Here is a 24,707-nt window from a genome sequence, read left to right on the forward strand (position 1 = left end):
CAACTCTACACAAGTCATTTGAACAACAGTGTGGTAGGTTCCAAGGGAATATGGCAGAAAAAAATCCAAAATTAAACTGCAGACTTGTAAACAGTGAAAAAAGTTCTCTGAAATAGTAATTTACTATCATTAGTTTTCCTACTGGCTCAGAGGTGAAGAATCTGCCTGAAATGCAGGAGACTCAGATTTGATCTGTGGGTCAGGAAGATCTTCTGGAGAAGGAAATGGCAACCCACTCCAGTATTCTTGCCTGGGAAATTCTATGGACATAGGAGACTGGCAGGCTACAGTCCATGGAGTCACAAAGAGTCGAACAACTATTATTAAGAAAAAAAATGAGGCTTTCAGTGATCATGGTTATGAGTTTGAAATCCTGAGTTAGAATTCCAGCTCTGCCATTTATTTGCTGTGTGGTCTTTGAAAGTTTGCTTAGTATTGCTAAATCTCAGTTTCCTCATCCATAAAATAGAAGGATTACAATGACAACCACATAGGTTTGCTATGGTAATTAAATGAGATCATCCAAATGAGGTGCTTAGACAAAAGATGCACTCAATTTTTCAACACATGTGTCATTAAATATATATATATATATGTACGTAAATGTGTGTGCACACACATGCACTCAGTTATGACCAACTCTTTGCAACCCTATGGACTGTAGCCTGCCAGGATGCAATGTCCATGGAATTTCCCAGGCAAGAATACTGGGGCAGGTTACCATTCCCTCCTCCAGGGGACCTTCCCAACCCAGGGATCGAACCCAGTCTTTTGCATCTCCTGCATTGGCAGGCAGGTTCTTTACCAGCTGAGCAACCAGGGAACCCCTATATATATATGTGTGTGTGTGTGTGTGTGTATAAATAAATATATAGTTAGTGAAAAATCAAGCTCAAGTGGATTTGCTTCTGAAATCCACTTGTCCTCAGCTGTCACTGGTAGAATAAACTTTACTTATTTGAAAAAGTATGGTATGGTATATTACTTCTGAGCCTCAAAAGTAGATCTACTGAAATCAATAGGAGAAATACAAAATGTAGAAATGGGGTTAGAATAAAATCAATCTCAATCACACACACACACACGCACATACAGAAATAACCTCTGATGTACATACTGAAAAGGTCACACATCTCACTTAGGTCAAGGCTCTAAGCTACTGGGTAAACCCACTAGAGCAAATCCCCTACATAGGAAGGAGTTTCATCCCAACAGTGTGTTTGTAAGTCCAACAAAGTTAGCCTGGGTACCTAACTATCACAACTGGCTATACAGTACTGTACTGTAACAGGCTTATAATACTTTTCACACAGATAATACATAAAAACAAAAAGAAAACATTTTTAATCTTACAGTACAGCACCTTGAAAGTATAGTTGAAAGTCACAACTTGAAGGTTCATTTGTAGGGGAATTCAGTTCAGGTTAGGTCAGTTCAGTTGCTCAGTCGTATGTGACTCTTTGCGACCCCATGAATCACAGCACGCCAGGCCTCCCTGTCCCTCACCAACTCCTGGAGTTCACCCAGACTCATGTCCATCGAGTCGGTGATGCCATCCAGCCATCTCATCCTCTGTCGCCCCCTTCTCCTCCTGCCCCCAATCCCTCCCAGCATCAGAGTCTTTTCCAATGAGTCAACTCTTCGCATGAGGTGGCCAAAGTACTGGAGTTTCAGCTTTAGCATCATTCCTTCCCAAGAAATCCCAGGGCTGATCTCCTTCAGAATGGACTGGTTGGATCTCCTTGCAGTCCAAGGGACTCTCAAGAGTCTTCTCCAACACCACAGTTCAAAAGCATCAATTCTTTGGTTCTCAGCTTTCTTCACAGTCCAACTCTCACATCCATACGTGACCACTGGAAAAACCATAGCCTTACTGTACTCTAAAGACTTCCCTGGTGGGCCAGTGGTTGAGTCTGCCTGTCAGTGTCAGGGACATAGGTTCGATCCCTGGTTTGGGAAGATCTCACATACCATGGGGCAACTAAGCCCGTGTGCCACAACAACTGAGCCTGTGCTCTAGAACCCAGGAGCTGCAACAAGAGAAGCTGCTGCAACAAAAAACCCGTGCACCACAGCTTGAAAGTAGCTCCTACTTGCTGCAACCAGAGAAAACCCAAGGACAGCAACGAAGATGCCATCTGGCGCAACCAAAAATAAATAGTGATAAAAAAGAGCTTCACAGGTAAAGGGGGTGATGTCAATCCCATTCCTGCTGCAACCACCTCATGGAATTTCTTTAACCATACGTTTAATAAATCTACTAATATATTCCAGAGGATACACTTATCCCCATCCTCTACAGAAAATCATTAGTCAACTATACTTAGAAGCAGGGGATGAATTTTCTTTTTCCTTTGCCTCCTGCACAGAACGTGACTATTTGGGGGGTTCATTCCCTGCTGGCAAATGGCCATTTCCTGCCTCTAGACAGAAAGGCTTAAAAGAACTTATACAAAACAGTCAAAATCCTCTGCAGACATCCAATAACTTATAAGGGAAAGAACGTTTTGATGAGTTAGTGCAAATGAATCAGGACCATATGGATCCGATTTCCCTGGAGTTTAAATTTGTAAAGAGAAAAACTTCTTAGAAAAATGATCTTTGTAGATGTCACTGAACCCAGGGGAAAAACATATGAGATGATTAATCAACTTAATACATTCCCAAGTTGCCCTGTGCTTAACTGAAGCACACCCAGGTCATTTGTAGATCAATTCAGACTGTCAAACACACAGACCATCATGCTCTAATTGTTTTCAGAGCAGAATTTTGAGCAGCAGAAGATATTAAGCTGGTTAGTATTTTCAGCAATGAATTTTAGTACAACTGCTTATTTTCTAATTCCTTAAATAGTTAATGTCATCAGTGGCAGGAGATTCTGGAAACACAGTGGGTGACACATATCTGCCTATCCAACCCACAGGTAGGTGGTGTAAACAGGCTCCCATGCAGGACAACATGGCACCAGTCAGAAGACACATTCCTTGTAGCCTGCTAAATGCTGGCCTCGTGCCAAAGGAGAACTAATTTGCTTCATGTGACTGAGCGCTTTATTCTCAAATGGTTTTTCAGAAACCAGCATAATTGTACAAGATCCAAGAGACGGACTCATCATATGTATGTAATACTCAAATAATGATTCAGTTGTATCTGTTGATGAGGTTTACTAACTTATTAAATATATCTCATGCATAGAGGCATTTGAATACGTGTCCAGAGACAATGATTACTATAAATAAGATTTCGGAAATGTATTAAAAGTGCTTTCTAAAAGAGATAAAAGGCCCCTACTATGTGCAGGGTGCCACGGAAACCTAGCTAGCAAATCCTATGAATATTTAACCTGAGTAAAGGTGACGTTATATGTAGACATGATCAACATTGTTTATTTGTCAACTCATGTCAAAGGGGATTACAGGATGGAAGAAACAAGTGTCTATCAGTGAGAAGGCTGGAACCTTCTAGACAATACATTCCCATCAAGGCTCCTAAATCCCTTGTTAGAAGGTCTGTTGTTTGCTGGTTTAGAGACAGGTTTACTCTCACAGTTCTCAGATCTTTTTCCACATTGAAGAGAATAAATATGAGCTTGCATCATAGTATTTTCTAGCTGGAAAAAGTCTTTGAGAGTTACTGGTCTAATCGACCACTGGCTGGAGAAATGTTTTAAAATAACAGGCTGCTGTCCTCCCAGATATGGCAATACAGTAGATTTAGGGTATGGTGCTGGTATATGATTTAATCATTTTCCCAGGCGACATTCACCTTATTTTACAGATAAAGAACAGGCCTAGAATGGCTACAGCCTCTCTTGCAATCTCCTTATTCCCAGGTCAGTGTCTTACCGACAAGCTCAGCAATGCCTGGGTCATTAGGGAGCTTCTCCAGTGTATAATCAGGCAGGAAAAAGAGCCCAGACTAAGCAAAAATCTACAGGCTCAAAGCAGCCAACATTTATGTTGAAAAATAAATGCAGCTGAGTTTTTCTTATGCCTTATTCAGGCTCTAAATTTCAGCACATAAAATTAAATTTTCACATGGGCAAAATTAATCTTTAAACTTCTTTAGGCAGGCCCTACGTTAGAAACTAACATGTCTCTCAATAAACTCAACAAAGCCCATTTTTCCTGCAGCTTTAAGAGAAGCTGCTGGAGTTTTCGAAGTCCCCACTGAGCAAGAGATGAAGTTGTTGGCTAACATTTAGGAGCAATGTCAGAGAAGCAATAACAACCAACAAGTCCTTATGGACTGGCATTACACTGATTCAGAAGGCAGCTAAGACGTTTGTGAGAATCTGGACCAACTGGAAGAAGAGTGAATTTATATTTCTTATCTCACACCAAGGTTTATCATAAAACTCAAAATAAATCACCTCATTTAAAATCTCTTATTTACATCTTTTTTTTTTTTTTTTAAACAGAGTGCACATAGCAGAAGCTACGGGCACAGGAAGCACCTTCTCACTATCAGACATCACTTGCCCTGGTGCCCAGCAGGGCGCATGTCAGGGGTTGCAACCCTTGCTGCAGAACCGAGTCTAAGATCAGTACGTCAGGATCTACCTTCCTTGCCTGAGGCCTTCAAAATCTGGATCACAGACGTGAATGCTTCATTCTGACCAGGTTTTAGTAACTTGGATTCACCACAAGTTTAAGAAACCAGATATCCTACAATATCCTTTCTGTTCTCTGCTTCAAGGAAACAGCCTCCTCATTGAAGGTTAGGGGCTCCCTGGTGTGGACTGAAGATGCCACAGCTTTCTTCTCTACCCTCAAGTTTCTATATGATGAGACTTCCTAAGAAACTTTGAACAGAAATAAGAAGAAGTTGATCTGATTGAGCAGGTTATGTTAGCAAGTCTTTCATCACTAAGCTCACAATCCGCCTCCTCCATATCTACTTTTGTCTACAACTCAGCTGATTTGCATGTTCATAGGTCCACACTCTTTGGAAGTTTCTTCTAGTGTGTTTTTGTTTAAGTGTCAAGAGATTGAAGTACTGGGAGCTTTGGCATATTTACTCCTGTTTCGGACCATAATGAATGGACGTGTCACTATCAAAGAGGTGCAGTTTCCACAGAAAAGTAAAAGTGTTAGTCGCTCAGCCCTGTCCGACTCTACACAACCCCATGGACTATAACCCGCCAGGTTCCTCTGTCCCGGAATTCTCCAAACAAGAATACTGGAGTGGGTTGCCATTTCTTTCTCCAGGGGATCTTCCAGACGCAGGGATCGAACCTGGGTTTCCTGCATTGAAAGTGGATTATTTACCATCTGAGCCACCACAGAACCAACTTCCACAGGGGCCACCCCTAAATCCAAATGTGTTAGGAAAAGCAATGAGATGGCTACAAATCTGGCCACGGTTTCCATATGAAACTGAGATCTGGCTGGGAACATTGCCTCTCAGAGGCAAATCATTTAACTTCACAAGAACGAGAAAGTATCTTTCTTGTTCTTGCCTGAATTAAGCTCGGGCAGGATTGCTGATTTTCCATTCAATCATGGCAGCACATGAATCCTATTCAATTAAGGTGGAGAGCAAGGCAAAGGGTTGTTTTTCCCTCCCTACTCAGCAAGAAGGAAGGCACACACTTCCAGCTTAAGAAAATGGCAGTAGAATGTCCTTAAGTAGAGCCTCTCAGTGTCATTTTTATCCCTGTGTCAGATGTAGATTCAACCACATGCTCAGAGGTTTATTTTCTATTTATAAAAATGCCACATCATTTGGATAATCAGCAGATTTAATTTCATAAGGAGTTTTAAAGGTTGTCTATTTTGAAATCACTATATAATCCAGATCATTTACAGACAAGCAACACGGTGGCCTCTTCTCCTATACTAAATGGGTCAAGGTCGTTAATACTGACTCTAAAGAGACACCCATATGGAAACTAAGACTCGTCTAAAAGGCATCAGAGAGCATGTGAGAATGATGCTTGATCTTTGGTATATCACCTGGACAATCAGAGAGGACAAAACCTTCTTTTGGCCCGATTATGCCATGATGACCTGAGCAAAGACACCTCTGTGGCTGTATCAGTGAGAGTGCTCCAGAAGACGACAGCAGCGGTGACAGATCCCGGAGCTAGAAGAGACTTAGCCCACACTCCCCATTTTATGGATAAGGAGTACAGACAGATGGATTTAATTGTCCGTGTTTACACAGGAGAGTTGGAGTAGGAAATGGTAACCGACTCCAGTATTCTTGCCTGGAGAATTCTATGGTCAGAGGAGTCTGGTGGGCTACAGTGCATAGGGGGTTACTGAGAGTTGGAGTAGGAAATGGCAACCGACTCCAGTATTCTTGCCTGGAAAATTCTATGGTCAGAGGAGTCTGGTGGGCTACAGTGCATGGGGGTTACCGAGAGTTGGACGTGACTGAGCATGCATCCACCCACACATACAAGAGAGTAATCTGATTAGAACCCACATTTTCTGACTTTTAATCCAATGTTCTAATTTTTATATCAATCTGCCTCTTTAAGACAAATAATAGCCAGGGTTGACTTGCACCCTACCTTCACCCATCCAACTTCCTGAAGCTGTAAGTCCCGTTTTGACTCCATGAAGGTGGAGAGGAGCTACTGCTACACAATGGCCTCCCTGATACAACCCTGCAGGCTTGGAAGATAGCCTCATGAGATAGCCTCAGAATACTTCCAAGTCGTATTTTGTAAAGAGATCCATCTTATTTCAAAAACACAAATCCCAACTGTAGGAACATTCTGCTCATATCATCTTAGCAGACTTCTTACTTCCTTTTAAAGAACTGTTCACTTAAGTACTAATTACATAGAATCTCTGCTTCACCTGTCTCATACTATTTATTCTTGGCTTTTACTCAGTACTGGCTTCCAATACAACTTGCATGTTTCTTTACCTCGAGGTTACAGTAAAGAGGAAGACACAGCCATCAGCAAAGACAAGCTGATGTTTTCCCCCTGCATGAAAGTACTGAAAGGCTGTATTTTTAAGAGTTCTTACTCACTTTGCTATTAAGAACAGTGACTCAAAGTATTTTTCTGACCCAACGTATTTGAAAAATCTGGAATAATTCTACTGAAAGCAGTAGTTCAACATAAGATGAGTTCTGTGAAAGGGGTAAAGGACTTAAAACATGCAGCTTTGGGAAACAAACCTCCAAATAATTCCCAACCATCCCTTTTCTCTAGCTGAGAATTATTAGCTTGAGTTGTAGATACTAAAATGAGAGGTCAGTTTTACTAAAATATACCAACATTTTTGATTCTTCACTCAGGCCAACAAAATGGGCTCTTTGACTCTGTTAACTACCCAATGATCAGTAACATCTTCAGCAAAATATCCTCTTAAGGTAACCTCTCCCCTCAGCCAAAAAAAAAAACAAACCATGGCAGGGAACACGGCCACTGGCAGCTCCTGAGCCCCAGCTCTCTCTGCTCCGTCGCTAAAGTGGGTCTTCAGTTTCCCTTCCCAACGCCAGTTTGGATCACTAACTAAAGCGGTACAATTTGTATTAATCCACCTATTGTGTTTCTTGATCGATGGGAATAGGATGATGAAGCCTGGAGACAACAGCAAGAGATTCTAATTTCTGGCTGCAAAATTTGGGTGTGTCTGTTGGGAACAGATGCTAAAACAGCGTGGGGATGCAGAGGGACATGCATTTGCACACTTGGCGAGCTCTCAGGTGGGGTCTATGGCAACACCCAGCCCTTGAACGCTTTCTCCCATCAAGAAAGGCAGAAGTTGCCTTGGGACATGGCTTTTACTCTAACAATGGGTATTCAGAATCACGCAATCAAGAGATAAAACTCATATCCAGCCACTCATGAAACTGCTTCTCACAAACTTCAACCCAGACAATGTGAGAATGAAGTATTATGTATATGAATGGGCAGTTGAGTGACTGAGCGAGTGTGTATGTATATGAAAGAGGAGGGAAAGAAGGGAGGGAGGGAGGGAAGGAGGAAGGAAGGAAGATGGAGGGAGAGAGAAAAATTGTTTCCAAGTCCTGAGGGTTCCTGAAGCACAAAAGGAGCATGTACATGTGCAAAGTCTGGGAATACTTTTCTTGCATTATGTCAGAGACGATAAGCATCACGGCTTCCACCTGAAGACCTGGCCTGGACTACTCAAAGGATACATTTTAATAGCAGCCTATTATGATGATGGGTGTTATTACCATAATCACATTCCTGCAACAAAATGTGACGATTTTAAGATGGAATTTATTTTTTTAAATACACACATCTTAAGCTTAAATTGTTCCAGAAACTAAGGCCTGCATAGATGTTCAAACGATACTTCTAGACATAAAACGACATCCCCCAGGGAGAACCCCAGGCAACACTGGCTTCTTCCAGATCTCTGCATGTCAACCACATCTCTGTATCCTGCAGAACTGAAAGACAGTGCATTGCTTTGCATTTCTGTAAACAACTGTCCGCAGGAATTGAAACTTGGTGTGAAGGATATAATTTTCCCATCAGAAATGTAAACATCATTTCATGTTTCATTTAAGCCCTCCTATTAAGAACCACACACATAGATCCTAAGGTGTTCCATGTCAGTGACATAAGGCAGGCCCTGCAGTGGTTTTTTTTTTTTTTTTTTTTCTTGGTGATCCATAATGTGATTCTGAAATAAAAGTGACAAACAATTTTTAACACTGCATATGTTCAAAGACCTCTGCCAAGAAGGGGAAAAAATAGTCTTGGCGTCAGAAGCTAAAGTGTGACACTTCCTCTGTGATCTGTGAGGAGAAAAGGAGTAGCCGTGTCCCTGATCTTGTCAAGTTAACAGCAGAACGGCAGATGAAACTTTCAGGAAGCTGAAGCACATGGCTTCAGAGGATTCCCATTTCTGTGCTCTGGGGGAGAGGAATGTGTTCACCTTTTTCCATACTTTGAGGATTGTGTGTCTGCATGCTGGACGGCAGAGAGGAGGATGCTGAAACCAGAGGCCAATATCTTAACTTCTAAAGAACACCAAGGATGAGACCAAAACTAGTTCTGTTCTCTGACTGCCAGTGGTTGCCTTGAGGCCTAGACCACACTGGGTAAGGTCTGGGACCTTAGCTCGTAACAAGTGATGAGCTGGGTACCTGGCTAGGTGTCACCCAGCATCTCGGAATGGCCTGCCTCAACTGCAGGCAAACTACCCAAAGTGACAAACAGCAATACCCAGGTCCGTTTCCCTTGGAAGGCACAGAGCAAACAATTTAAATGATAAGCAGATGCTACTTAACATTCTCAACAGGAATTTGTTGGTGGTAAAAGCGCAGTTAAAAAGTATTATATATTAGGCAAAGGTCCAAACTTTGCAGGCAATGAGCAAAAACTTCTACCTTCCTCCTACACAGAAGAAAACCAACTGATTTTGAAAATGCAGAGCTGGGGCTCCTCCATGTCAATGATGCCCAAGTCAAGCCAAGTGCCCATGGAAGGCCTGCAAAGGCAAACCAAAGCTGGCACCATTGAATTGTGCCCACCACAGAACAGGGCGCTGGCGTGTGGAGAAGGGGAGATGAGGGAATTCCCATGAAGTAAATGAATGGGGAAGATTTCTGGAAAACTGCCATCCTCACCTCAACTGCAGAGATGCATTTGGGGCCTGGTCTCAGGTGAACCACGACCTCCCCTCTGAACAACGGCTGCTCAAGGCTGGAGCTTTAATGAGAGCTCCCAGAATGCTATGCTTCTGCTCAGCTATCTGCTGTTTTATCACTGGCAGACAGGTGGCTGGGGGATACAGGTCTGTGTCACAGTGTAACTGAGGCCTGGTTAGTATCTGAGGGTTTCTAGATTGCAAGTGTCCTGGACATCCACTGATCTTCTGGCTCAAAATCTTCATCTTAGGTGCCTTACTGCCTAAGATGGTTTCTTGGAAGCCTTAACTACAAGCCCTCTGAGCTGTAGGATGGTTACTCCCTTGGGGTATTTGAAATCACTGAACATGACCTCCATAATGGGCAAACAGCTCACAACATCAAGCCATTTGTAGCTTTTACAAGTTAAAGACATCTTATTCTTCTTCTGCTACCTATGGAAAAACTGACAAATACAGACATTGCTCTGGAGACTGGTACCCAGAGGGGAGATGAGTCCCCAGGGTGGATCAACAGAACAGGCCCTGTAGAAACACCACTTAGCCTAACTTCCAGATAGGAAAGGGGAACTTCCGAGCTGTGCAGTGAGGAAATCACTATTTCACGAGGAACAGTATTTTTAGATGGCGTGAGAAATGAGGAATGCATGAAGCTTCAGATGATAACACGGGGCAGTCTCCCCAAGGCAGACGTCTGGGCCGCATTTCCACCGCTTGTTTCCATAAGGGCCCCTTGCTTTGCTCACTTGTCTCTTTAAGAAAGTTTCTACTTGAGAAGAATGGGTGCTTCTGGAAAGGTTACCATGCCACATGCTGTCAACTTTTTATAGCCAACTCTGACATGCTTTTCTCTTGATTTTCTGAACTCATGAGTTCTTAATTCTTGATTAAGCTGAAAATGCCAGTGGGTAATCTCCACCCCTCATTGCCCACGTCACGTCTGATCTCTGGGTCTCCCTGCCTTGCACCTTATCTCTGCATCCTGATTTCCATTTCCTTGTGTTTCTGATCTTTGTTTAAGATAATCCATCTCTCTGGTCTTCCCAGAGCAATAATTCGACGCTCAGTAGTGAATACTCTCTTTTGTTTTCTCAATTTCTCAGTCAGAAGTCATTATATTTCTTAGTTCTGGTGGGTCACCGATGTGCCCTAATTATATCCTCTTGAGGATTCGCCTTCCTGTTTTTAAGAAAGTGCTGCTCCATCTCTTCCGTTTGAGCCACTGCAGTCAGAGCCAACTGCACTATTAATATTTGTTCAGCTGGGCTCCAGGTCCCCGAGTCCCCTTAAATATGTCGTGACAACAGCACCCTCAGAGCTTAAACTGTGGGCAAGGGAAGCAAGCTGATGGTGGATGAATGGAACATGCTTTCCCCAGTCCCACCACTGGGCCCAGGTGTACCAGTCAGGCCTCTCAATGTGGGAATGTGTGATTTGTGTAACAGGACAGAATCAAATCAACTGTTCTGAAAAAAAAAATGTATGTTAAACTTGACGCCCTTGCCCCCTTTTCCACCATCATTGTGTTCCCAGCAACATTTGTCTCTTGCCTGGATTTACTGCAGTGCCCCCTTAATCAGTCTTCCCTTTTGCACTCGGACATTTTTCAAGTCCATCCTCCAAGTAGCAACCAGACTTTGGTCATTCTCAAGGTGAATCTGCTCATGCTACTCCTTGTCCCAAACTCTCAACAATTTCCCATTAAAAGCCTTAGCATAAAAGCCTTAGCATCAAAGTCTCTCCATGAAACCAAAACACTCCCATCTGGCCCCTGACTGTCTGTCCAAACTTGTCTCCTGCTATTCTTTTCTCTCTCTGTTCCACCACACTATCTCTTTTATTGTTCTTGCAAACAGTAAACTTTCTCCCCTCAGGGTCTGCCTCTTGCCTTCCCTTTGTGTGGAATGTCCTTCCTGAAGACCTCTTGTGTGGCTTGGCTTATTCCTTCCCATCATCCAAATCTTCATCCCAAAGTAATGTCCTCAGAACAATCTCTACATTCTGTAAAACCACATCCCCCGAGAATCCACTATGCAATTACTTGGTTTTACTTTGTACTCTTTGAGATATTCTATTTATTTGTTTAATTTAGATTTCTCTTTTCCTAGACTATGAACATCATAAGAAAATATTGTTTTTCAGCATTATGTCCCTAGTATTAGAAAAGTGTCTGGTTTTTAGTGAGAGTCAATATATAATTATCAAAAGAGTGAATTAATGAATAAATAGCTTAAACAATCAGGATGCCAAAAGAATACTGCCATGAAGAGACAATTGAAAAAGTCCTTAACCTAGTTTGTCAACAGAGCAAAAAATACATCAAAATATTGCTAGATAATCCATTTGTATAGCTTTTATCTATGTCCCGTGACTTATAATTTCATTTATTAGGTAAAACCTGACTTGTTGAAATTAAATTAGCTGATGCATATATAAGTAGGGAGCCTCTTGAAAAAGCATTCGCATAGGCTATGTTTAAAGTTGTAATGACAATAACTAAGTTATGTTTCTTAATCCAAATTATGTAGATTCCCTACAATGAACCCAAGACATGAGCATGGAAAGAATAAGACAGCAAAAGAGTGAACTCAAAGACTGTAGGCTAGTAAGGAGATCAGAGCAAAAAAAAAAAAAAAAAAAAAAAAACCACAACACATTAGGTGGGAAAGCTAAACCAGCAAGTATCTGAAAAAAAATAACTCTCTGAATAGTATAAGTAGGGAGACTCCATCAGAAAAACAAGTCAGTGAGGTATAGACGTGACCAACATGCTTGTTCCTCCTCATTACCTATGTTTTGTGTAGTTATGTGTATTCACATCATGTGCCAAGATGGCTCATGGGGATTTCCAGTGTGGGAAATGTCCTTGGATTATTACTTAACTGGAAATGATGGATTCATAACAATATACAAGCTCATTTACCAGTTTTCATGAAACACTATATTTTTGCCAAGCAGATGGTCCAAGAGTCTTCACTATGACCAAGAGATATATTGATGATTACCAGCTTTCAAAAGAACTGAACGTCTCTCCTAGCCTCAGCAGCATTCCAAGGAGGAATGGCTTTTAGCATCAGGAGAGGCAGGTCAGACTCTTGGCTCTGAGATGCTGAAGTTTTGAGTTTGTCATTTAACCATTTGATTCCAGATGAAGAAAAGGATAGCAATACCGACCCTATATGTTCTGCAAGATTGTTGTGAAAATAATACATGTCAAATAAATGTTTTGGAAACTGGCTATTTTGGTTTAATTTTTACTCTGCATCTTTGAGGTTATTAAAGTTATCCTCGAAATTGAAGTTGTCCTACGTACATCTTTTAAAAGTAAAGGGAAAAGAAAAAGCAAGCACCAAAATGGGTATGTCTGACCACGTGGTCTTCTACTTGAGATCAACAATGTTCATACTTGTTTTAAAAATGCTGAAATCACAGTAATTACCAAAAATGACACTGCTGTTTCTTTAAATACACAAAAGCACCAAGAGCTCTCATTAGGAAACTCCCATAGTCTCTTTCCATACCCAGACATTTCCAAATAATCTATTTCCTGCCAAAGGAGAAAGCTAAATTCATGGGCCATCATAAATGTAACAAAATACTTTACAGTACTCATGTGAGCAAATGAGGACAAAACCAAAATCATAAGAAAAATGTACAATATTGTGTGTTGTCTGATACTTATTTGCTGTTATATGTTAATCATTGAACTTCTAAAATCCAAGCCTCCATAGCATATTTACTTATTGTGTTCCTTGGTTTATTTGAATAATTCTTTTACACATCACTGCATATATCCCGAAGATCTTATTAAATAAGTAGAATAATAGGCATGATGTACAATGATGGAAATATTCAGTTTCATTTAAAAAAATCCCCATCATGATGATTTAGCGCAGTCAAACCCACTCCAATATCACACTCTGAGGTTGCTTTAAAGATTGGTTATATATAAAGTGATCTTATATTACTGAAAAAAGATTAACAAACATCAGAAATCCCCTATTAACAAAGGTAACTCCTTCAGGAAAACAGAACCAGACGATCCCTGAATTCTTCATCTTAATGAAACCCACCCAGTTCTTTTATGCAAAAACCCATTTTTTTCTGAAGAAGCAAAAGTGAGATCATGGCTAAATAAATCTGACCATTTTGCCCATCTTCACCACCAAAACCAATCAACTTCATGCCTTCAGTCAATAATTACAGAAAGATAATCAATCACCCATCTTTGGCTCAGTGACTAGGTCTACTGGATACTTATGGAATAAATGTATCTGCCTTTTAAAAACTGAGGATCAAATCACAGCATCTTGTATGTTCACTGACTGTGTTCCCCTACCTCGTGCTGATTCTTGGCCAGCCATTCCTTAATGGTGCTAAGGGCGATGACTGCAGCAGGCTCGTTTGGAAAACCTAAGTGAAAAGCAGAAGACACATTTTTTTAAAAAGGCAAAGGTGATAGAGAGTCAGTCATGGATGGATACTGGGTTTTTTCCTCATTTAGTCAACATTCAATCCAACCATTTAGTACTGAGCAAGGCAGACCTTAGTAAGTGGTCTACACACTCTACACTTCACATCACAGGAGATGAAGTCTGCAATGCTATATACAAGGGCACTGGTCCTACACCCATCTAGAGCAAGAAGGGCAATAGAGAACTAATTGTCTCTTCAGTTGTATGGTTATCTATTAAAAAGATTTACAATTGCTTAACAGCTTTCACAACATTTTCACATAATTTTCTCATACAGTTCAGTTCGGTTACTCAGTCGTGTCTGACTCTATGTGACCCCATGGACCACAGCACGCCAGGTCTCCCTGTCCATCAGGAACTTCCAGAGCTTACCCAAACTCACGTCCATTGAGTCAGTGATGCCATCCAACCAACTCAACCTCTGTCATCCCCTTCTCCTCCTGCCCTCAATCTTTCCCAGCATTAGGGTCTTTTCAAATGAGTCAGCTCTTCATATCAGGTGGCCAAAGTATTGGAGTTTCAGCTTCAACATCAGTCCTTCCAGTGAACACCCAGGACTGACCTCCTTTTAGGATGGACTGGTTGGATCTCCTTGCAGTCCAAGGGACTCTCAAGAGTCTCCTCCAATGCCACAGTTCAAAAGCATCAATTCTTTGGCACTCAACTTTCTTTAAAGCCCAACTCTCACATCCATACATGACTACTGGAAAAACCATAGCCTTGACTAGACGGACCTTTGTTGGCAAACGAATGTCTCTGCTTTTTAATATGCTGTCTAGGTTGGTCATAACTTTCCTTCCAAGGAGCAAGTGCCTTTTAATTTTATGGCCACAGTCACCATCTGCAGGGATTTGGGGGCCCCAGAAAATAAAGTCGGCCACTATTTCCATTGTTTACCCATCTATTTGCCATGAAATGATGGGACCAGATGCCACGATCTTAGTTTTCTGAATGTTGAGCTTTAAGCCAACTTTTTCACTCTCCTCTTTCACTTTCATCAAGAAGCTCTTTAGTTCTTCTTCACTTTCTGCCATAAGGGTGGTATCATCTGCATATCTGAAGTTACTGATATTTCTCCTGGCAGTTTTGATTCCAGCTTGTGCTTCATCCAGCCCAGCATTTCTCAGGATGTACTCTGCATACAAGTTAAATAAGCAGGATGACAATGTACATCCTTGACATACTCCTTTCCCTATTTGTAACCAGTGTGTTGTTCTATGTCCAGTTCTAACTGTTGCTTCTTGACCTGCATATAGATTTCTCAAGAGGCAGGTCAGGTGGTTTGGTACTATCATCTCTTTCAGAATTTTCTATAGTTTATTGTGATCCACACAGTCAAAGGCTTTGGCATAGTAAATAAAGCAGAAATAGATGTTTTTCTGGACTTCTCTTGCTTTTGAAGTTGGCAATTTGATCTGTGGTTCCTCTGCCTTTTCTAAAACCAGAATGAACATCTGGAAGTTCACAGGTCACATATTGCTGAATCCTGGCTTGGAGAATTTTGAGCATTACTCTGCTAGCATGTGAGATGAGTGCAATTGTGCGGTAGTTTGAGCATTCTTTGGCATTGCCTTTCTTTGGGATTGGAATGAAAACTGACCTTTTCCAGGCCTGTGGCCACTGCTGAGTTTTCCAAATGTGCTGGCATATTGAGTACAGTGCTATAACAGCATCAACTTTTAGGATTTGAAATAGCTCAACTGGAATTCCATCAGCTCCACTAGCTTTGTTTGTAGTGAAGCTTCCTTAGGCCCACTTGACTTCACATTCCAGGATATCTGGCTCTAGGTGACTGATCACACCATTGTGATTATCTGGGTCATGAAAATCTTTTTCATACAGTTCTTCTGTGTATTCTTGCCACCTCTTCTTAATATCTTCTGCTTCTGTTAGGTGCATACCATTTCTGTCCTTTATTGAGCCCATCTTTGCATGAAATGTTCCCTTGGTATCTCTAATTTTCTTGAAGAGATCTCTAGTCTTTCCCATTCTATTGTTTTCCTCTATTTCTTTGCACTGATCACTGAGGAAGGCTTTCTTATCTCTCCCTGCTATTGTTTGGAACTCTGCATTCAAATGGGTATATCTTTGCCTTTCACTTCTCTTCTTTTCAAGATGTCATATTAAAGCCTGTTACCCTCAGCTGACAAATCAAATAAATTCAGGTCAGAGACGGCAATGTGGTGGACCCAGGGTAACACAGTCAGCAGCCCTCCATCAATGAGCTGGCACAAGACAGGGTGAGAGACTGGTCACAGAGTCAAACCACTGAAAGATATTGTACAAATTCAAGGAAGGCCATGCCTGCTCCATTTAAAGCCACTGGAAATGGCAACATGAAAGGACCTGATTTTATAGTACAGGTTTGGTTGTAGAAGAGCAGGAAGAATGATGCACTTGTAACACATCAATGAGCATAAGCACACAGAGTCAGAGTTTCTAAAGCTCATCCTGTAGTGCATGTGAACCAAACACATTCAAGAACTCACAGAATCACAGACATTCTGCCAATAGAGATAAATGTGAGGGGAAAACCTTATAAGTCACTCATTTATGGGGAATAAAGGAGAGATGGGAGTGACTCTTCTATTAAAACTCAAGCTCACCACTGGCTTCCTAGTCACAAAAGTCTGTAGTCTTTCACTCAGTCTTCATCTTCTTTGGTATTAAATGTTTTTAACTAATTTTTTATGTTTCAGTGTCTTTTACCTCCTGGATTTTTAAAAAAAAATCTTTGAAGTGTTTTAAAGTATATAGTTTAGCAGTTTTGATGTCCACAAACTTGTGCAGTCATCATCACTAATCCCAGGATATTTTCACCATCCAAAAAATAAGCTCTAACTCATTACTCTCCCCAGTCTCACCTCTCCCTCAGCTCCTGGCAAGTACTCATCTACTTTGTCTCTACAGATTTGTATATTCTAGTCCTGGATTTTCTTTTTTTCTATCTTTTGGCCACACTGCACAGCATATGGGATCATAGTTCCCCAACCAGGGATTGAACCCCGCCCCCCACCACCACCACTGGAAAGAATATATTCCAGGAGTTCTAATGATTTAAATACTAATGGTTTAAATCTCAGTGGACTTTCAGAGAAAATGTGAGAGAGAAATAAAAGAGGACTTGTTTGTCCCCACTTCCAAAAGTAAGTGTTGCTTTTGTAATTAAGTCTCTACATGCTTTGTGAAAGAAAGGGACCGAAATAAAGCAGTGCCAAGCTCCACCTGGTCACTGTCATAGGAGAGAGAGAACCCTGCCGTGTAAAAACAAGTACACACGTTCTCAAACTTGCAGATTCGTTTATGACATTTGGGATCATGGCTTTGTTATACATAGTTTCACTTTGCTTAAATGAAGTTTTCAAAATATAAAACTCTTAAAATGAGAAAAGCCTGTCAGTTCATTAGCTAATTCACTAAACAAACAGACTGAACCCACTTTTCTTATGTTCTTTACCACTAGTGCCACCTGGGAACCCCATTATTTAATTAGAAAAGGGTATATATGTACATACACATATGTACTTATGGATATATCTGTATAGATAGACCCTGACCAGTCCTTGTCTTTAAATCCCAAAGCTGGGAGGGAGGAAATAACAAGAGGCCATCACAGTCCAGCAAACAAGGGCATTCAGGAATGTAGGGACACGGATGAGAGCTGAGGAAGGAAGGGGCTACTTTTTAGAAAACAACAGAATCCTTGGGAAGCGCACTGTATGTCAGGAGCCGAGGGGACACTGTCCTTGGGAATAAGGTGTGAGCAGCAAGGAATTGATGGAAAAGGTGAGAGAAAGTGACGTGAGGGGGAAGAAGGAGTCTTAGTGGGCTGCAAAGAAAAACAAGGTGGCCAGAATGGGCGTACGTAATTAGGGGTTAACCACAGTGAGCTTTCCAGTCCGTCTCTCCCCTGAGTTGGAAACCTACATTTGTAATAACCCAGGTGCCTCCCCTGATGGGCTGTAGAGCCGGATGTATGATGTGTAACCAAAAGTGCAACGTGCATTCGTCCACAAGAGGAACCCCTTCCCGAGGTTCTGGTTCTGCCCAAGGCTCTGCCTCTCTGTTAGCAGCTGCGGAGTCAGCGGCTTCCCCCCTGGTAACCTGGTCCCACAGTGTCCCTCTGGCAGATCTGACACCACCCCGTTCTTCCTCATCCATCGATCTCAGAAGGTCTGATCCGCTCTCGCCCCAACAACTGCAGTTGACTTGTACCTGTGCTCTTGGTCATCTCCCCTTCTCTCGCCTATCCAGCACACCGCCTTCAGGTGATTCTCCTAAAGTACAGTTACCACCACCTTACTCAAAACAGTGGCAGCCTTGGCTGACTCTCCGGCTCTTCCAGAATAAACCTTAGCACCTTAGCTTGAGTATACACCCCAGGGGCCATTCTAGATTTGTCTTACCTCTATTCTCTTCCCATGAAAACCTCCAACTTTTTGATGTGTTCAAGAGGTATTTAAATAGTAAAATTATAGGGCTATATAAAGCTAATAAATTCTGTAATCACGCTCAGTTGCAATGGCCATCAGCATTAACCTTTAGAAGATGTAATTCCCCACAGAGAAATTATACAAGTTCTCCTAGAACCATGGCAACTGTGGTCACTTCTCAACTATGTGTGACCTCCTGGTCACTTTCCCACATTCATCAAACCTCTGGCACTGAGTTGTAGTTTTTATCTCCACCTCCAGGTTTGTAATAACGTTGGGCACTTTTAACATCCAAGATGATGACTCACTCAACACCTGGTTTGCCAGTTCCCTGACCTGGTCATTTCTGATGACAACCCCCACCGTACCTCCTCCCCAGATCACACTCTGGACCCTGATGTAATATTTCCATTCCAAAGCTATCTCCCCAAAAGCTCTTCTTTTTAGAATGTTCAGGAACTTTCCAAAGAACAGCCTTTGCAAGCCTTTGAAGGCTGCTCTGTCCTCAGACCACTCCCCAGATTCGTGCTGACACTTCTCTCCTGAGTGGTCTGACTCTGTCTCATGTTGTTTTACTCTCTGCTTTCTCATTCCAGCCACACTGACCTTCTTTCTAGTCTTTGAATGTGGCATGTTCCTTTTCACCTTCCTGCAATGAGGCCTTGTTCATGCTGTTTCCTCTTCCAGAAATGGCATTCTTGTCTTTTCCTAGCTCATTTTAACATTTGCCCTCTGCTCAGCCAACACTCCACCAGGGAAGGCTCCTCTGATATGGACGACTACGCACCTCATGCTTTCATAAGACCACGTGCCTTTTCCTTGCAGCACTCACTGGAGTTGCAATTTTATGTTTATTTATGGAAATATTTGATTAACAATCTTCATAGAGTGAACGTCCTAAGGAGATAAGCTACCACACCTGTTTTTACTTATCATGTATCCCCGAAACATTGCTGGCACATAGAAAATGATCAATAAGTACATGTGGACTCAGGAACTTTTGCACCGACAGCAGGAATGGTTAATTACTGGGGGAACAAGAGCGCTTAGCTCAAGAGTATGGTATGAGATGTCCAAGCAGAAATGATGTATCCACATTATCCTATTTCATCCCTGAGGGAAAACTATTGAGAAACTGCATTTGAGAAAATATAGCTCCTGGTGGGAAGCTATGCTGTAATTAAAAGGGGAGGAAAATATCCAGACAAATATCCCTGAAAACATACTTGCTGTCAGCAGCGTAAGTAAACAAAATAAATATTATACTATATTCTGGGCAAATAGCAACCACACAATCCTTTGTCCACTTAACTGCAAGACCCCAAGGGTTACAAGCAAGACCAAGGAAGAGACAAGGGCGGATTTGTGCCCAGGCTCCTGAGGACAGTAAGGCCTGCTTCAGGAGGTTTCAATGGTATTCTGGTCACCAGGGGGCTTTTGTTCACAAAAGCAGAATGGCCACCCAGAGGCAAGGCTGCAGACAAGCTTCAGATGAATCATTGAATTAGATGACATACAAAGTCTCTTCCAAGTATGAGGGTCAATGAGGCTGAGCAAACCATTAGCAATTCAGGGCCAAGCATGCAGGGAGTGGTGTGTGTGTCCAGGTGTGCACAGAACATGCTTCTGTCATTCCAAAGCTACTTAGTTCCTCATTCATTAGGGTTATTAAAATTAACTTTTGCTGTCAATGGTGAAGCCAAATCACACAATATTTTTAAAATTTACTTTTGTATTTAAATTGCTTGCAAAGTTTTTCACACATACACATATGTGCATGTGTGTGTATATATATATGTACACACACACATATACACTGTTCACCACCTCAAGATATAAAACATTTCCAACACTGCAGAAAACTGTCTTGCTTCAGGTCAATACCTATACCCTGAATGAACAGCTAATCACAGATTAGCTTTGTTGCTTTTACAATTCATATACATGGACAATATGCACTGTCTGTATTTTGTTCAATATCATGCCTGCCTGATTTATCCATGTATCCATATAGCCATGCTATATTCACACGTGCAGCAGAAGCTCATTCTTTTTCACTGGAGGGCTGCATTCCACTGCATGAATATTCCACAACTTATCCATTCCAGTATTGATGGATAATTGGATTGTTTCCAATTTGGGGCTATTGTGAATAAAGCTGCCATAAACATTCTCTTGCATGCCACGCTGAAAACTAAAGCACTTGTTTCTGCTCAGAATGTACCCAGGAGTTGGGGTTATGGGTCCAGAGGTTCATTCCCCAGATGGTAGGACTGGCAGCTCCTACCAGGTTTCCAAAGCGGTTGTACTGATGTGCAGTCCCAACAGAAATGTATTAAAGTTTAAAACAATGTAGTTATCTTTCTAGTTAGTTAACATGCCAGGATGTACTTCATTATATTTTCTTGACCACATTTAAAGCCATTAAGGACAGCTTTAGGCTAATCAATACCTTTTATAGCTAGAAGCTCAGACACACTTTCTGACTCTCTTGTTTTCTCTCTACAAAGCAGTGAGTACTTAAACCATGAGGGGACAAATTCTGTCAACAGAACATCAGAACAGAAGAGGGAAAAGTGGAGACAAAAGGGAGAAACAACAGAGTGGGGAAACCAAAACAGCAAGTTGAGTTTGCAATGCTTTTCTTCCATGGAGTATCAAATACTACTTTAGCCATTTTCTCTCACTCAGTTATTGCCTTATATTTTCTCTTTGCATCAAGCTGCAGAAAAGATAACAGCAGCGAAGAGTCATTGAAGTCTCTACCCAAGACACTGTTTATTGGAATTGTGGAAAATCCTAATTGTTTCCAACATAATTGGAGTGAATCTGGCTTTGACCTTGTCATTGACAATTTTCCTCTCTGGCTTTCTTAAAAAAAAAAAAAATCGCTGTTGTTGATAATTTCCCAATATCAGTTCATGAGGTGGCAAAGAGCTGGAAACAGTTGAGTACCCAAATATCTTTACTTTGTCTATAGGTTCCTATGGAGAAATTAAAGTTGTCCTGTTGTTATAAAACAAATATTTTCTATTGAAAATCCAGCACAGTCTACCCAAATAAATATAAATATAACATACTCTGCCCGTTTTTGAGGAAGAAGCAATGGATCAACTTCTGTTTTAAACTCACAGTGAGGTATGCTTGGAGCTATAGATTACTACATCATACAGAGGCAGATAGTAATGCCCTAAATCAATTATTTCTGAGAAGCTCTTAGCATGCAAAAGAGTTAAAAATCAAATTGAACAGAATACCCAGTACAGTTAATCCATGCTTTAAAATATTCAACCCATCTACCGTTTATAGTCCACCCAGGGCCTGCATTTCCCCTCATCTTCCAGCCCAGTTTCCAGCGATCACCTGCGCTTTAACTGCCCGTGCCTCTCTAGCAGTTGTAAGAAGAAAACCATCTAGTGATCAATGCCCAGGCAAACCTCATAAATGTAAAAACTACTGTTTGTGTACTGAATCATTTTTTTTAGCTACACAATTTCTTCTGGAGTGGCCTTCACCTCAAAGGGTATTTAATCCATATTATCAACTCTACCCAGCCAGGCAGTTGGCCCAAGGCTGTGATAAAATAGTAACAACTTTATGGGATCATAAATCTCCATGTCCATTGCATATTATTTACAAAGTGGTTGCCACACTTACCAGCCCTTAGGGTGACTATAAGCACCCAGTTGGGGCCAAATGGCCATAAATATCCAAAAAAAAAAAAAAAAGAAGCAACAGTTTAAAAAAAAAATCAAACTGAAACTCTGCCCATTAAATTCACATCTACTTTTAAATCCTCCCTCCCCATCAAGTCTTTAATGAGGAAAGCATGCTGCTGCTTTTAGTGTTTCTATTTACACACAAACTCAAGTAAAATAAAAATATCAGTTATTAAACATGGGATTTTCTGCATTGATGAAAATCTGTCCTAAATGAGGGGAATCATGAATTACTGGGCTTATTGAAATGTTAACATCAGTTGAACTGGGATTTTCAACATTGACTTAATGTAAAATTATACTTTGCTTGATTTTTTAAGAGGATAGCCACAATCTTTTTCTATCTTAGCACACGAATTCTGGTGTGGGGACTAAGTAGACAGTGAAACAACACACTTTACAAGCTCAGGTAAAAGAAGATGCAACGCGAGCTGGGTTGTGTTTTGCTCAGAACATACTTCACCAACCTCCTGAACACACATCCACCCCTGACCTGCGTGGGCGAGAGAGGTAGAAGCGTGCAGATGGGGAGTGTGGTGGACACGGGGAAACTTACAGGACAAGGATTGTTGTTAACCTCAAAACAGCTTTCCATCAACCTCCTCCCCCAGGCCTCCTTCCAAACCAAAAAAAGCAATTCTGATAGCGTGATGGAATCAAATTACTTGAGAGAAATGAGCTGAAGGAACCTCACCGTTAAGCAACTGCCAGAGCAGCCACTCAGACAATTCTGGCTAACGGCTGAGTTTCACAAGCGATAAAACAGGTGAAGTAATAAGGCTGACCCTGGCCCCGTCACTGCAGTGAGCATGGCAGCAGCATGCTAACGAGGGCGTCGCTGGCTTCTCTCAGCAGAGCAAAAGGGCACCTGGAAGGCAAGAGGGAGGCATCTGCAGTCCGTCCTCAACAGGGTGGAGTCTTAGCTGCTGCTTGAAAGGACAAGGCAGGCTGTGTCATACATCTGTATACACATAATACGGCAGGCTTGTTATTTGCATATACGTATGCATGCTCATTTGCTTCAGTCGTATCCGACTCTTTGCAAACCTACGGACTGTAGCCCACCAGGCTCCTCAGGCCATGGGATTCTCCAGGCAAGAATACTGGAACAGCTCGCCATGCCCTGCTCCAGGGCATCTTCCTGACCCAGGGATCGAACCTGCATCTCCTACATCGCCTGCCTTGCAGGCAGATTCTTCACTGCAGAGCCACCAGGGGAAGCCCATTTGCATACATATACACATACAATATGGCATATCAATCAGTTGCATCACTGTGGAAGACTCAGACCATGCCCTACATACATCCCCGTGGCATGTGTAATCCTCGCACCCTGGCTCAACTTACACCCACCGGCACCTGCTGCCTTTCAACTGTGGGTTCTCACTGCCCACTATGGGGCAAGTCTGGAGTGTCAGGGAATCAAAGGCACCAGGAGCATCCTTCAGTCATGATTAATGAGGTAGTGGGTACCCACATCAGATCACCCGCCCCCTGGTGGAGAAGGCTGAGGGGCATGCTGAATGCTGCCCAGTGGGTGGATGCTCCCATGGTCCACAGCAATGATGCTCAGCAAGATCCTCTTTGATCTCAGATGCTCAGCTGACCCCCTCTCCTTGTCTTTCTCCCCTACTACCATTCATGAAACTCTCTTCCAAACTCAACCCTAACCCCTGCTTTTGGGGGAAAGGAAACTATGACAGCCACCAGCATCTGTTCACGAATTTGAGGAAGTGAGGTATTATGTCTTATCTGGAGAGCGCTCTTTCTCTAAACTTTTCTAGTTGTCATCTTGGGAACATGCACAATAGAGAATGTTTTATAAGTTAATGACAAAGGGAAAAGAGTTGGGGAGCCTGCTGGTCATCAGCATGAAATCACAATCATATTTTACTGTTGGGAGGTGCAGAGGGCTTCCCCTGTGGCTCAGCTGGTAAAGAATCCACTTGCAATGTGGGAGACCTGGATTTGATCCCTGGGTTGGGAAGATCCCCTGGAGAAGGCAATGTCTACCCACTCTAGTATTCTGGCCTGGAGATATTCCATGGCCTGTATCATCCATGGGGTCACAAAGAGTTGGACATGACTGAGCAACTTTCACTTCACTTTCAGAGGTCATAAGCCAGGTTCACATTGGCATGTGAGGCTGCCCCACTACATAGAAATCTTGAAATAGCAAAATTGCTGCTGTTGTTGCTGTTGTTAACATTTAGCAAGTAATTATTATGTACAAGTCACTAAGTAAAATGCATGCCAATACTAAGTAATCTTCACAACAGCCCAAGGAAAAGAAGGGAGAAGAAAGAAGATGAGTTGGCTTCTAAATGGACAGTGACAGTGTATTGAGGGAGGAGCTGGTCAAAGATGTTTAATTTGGATACATCCTGAATACAATCAAGAGGTATGCAAAGTACAGTCTGTATTGTACAAGCTTTAATGAACTTAGAATCACTCACTAATATGATAAATGTGATGTGGACCAGCACCTAT

General features: G+C 41.9%; 1 protein-coding gene across 6 annotated transcripts in view; it reads right to left on the minus strand.

The window, feature by feature from the left end:
- MACROD2 (mono-ADP ribosylhydrolase 2) overlaps positions 1-24,707 on the minus strand; it is a 2,315,241-nt gene that overhangs the window by 608,721 nt on the left and 1,681,813 nt on the right. For all 6 annotated transcript variants that reach the window (XR_015139977.1, XM_086335015.1, XM_086335014.1 and 3 more), the window contains exon 8: positions 13,930-14,003. Coding sequence is in view for 5 of the 6 variants with exons in the window: in XM_086335015.1 (XP_086191141.1) it covers positions 13,930-14,003 (74 nt within the window). In the remaining variant the exon portion in view is untranslated. The remainder of the gene's footprint in view (positions 1-13,929; positions 14,004-24,707) is intronic.

The sequence above is a fragment of the Bos grunniens genome, chromosome 13 (assembly GCF_055505025.1).
Source record: "Bos grunniens cultivar Pamir isolate PY7600 chromosome 13, Bosgru_T2T1.0, whole genome shotgun sequence".
Taxonomy (NCBI): domain Eukaryota; kingdom Metazoa; phylum Chordata; class Mammalia; order Artiodactyla; family Bovidae; genus Bos; species Bos grunniens.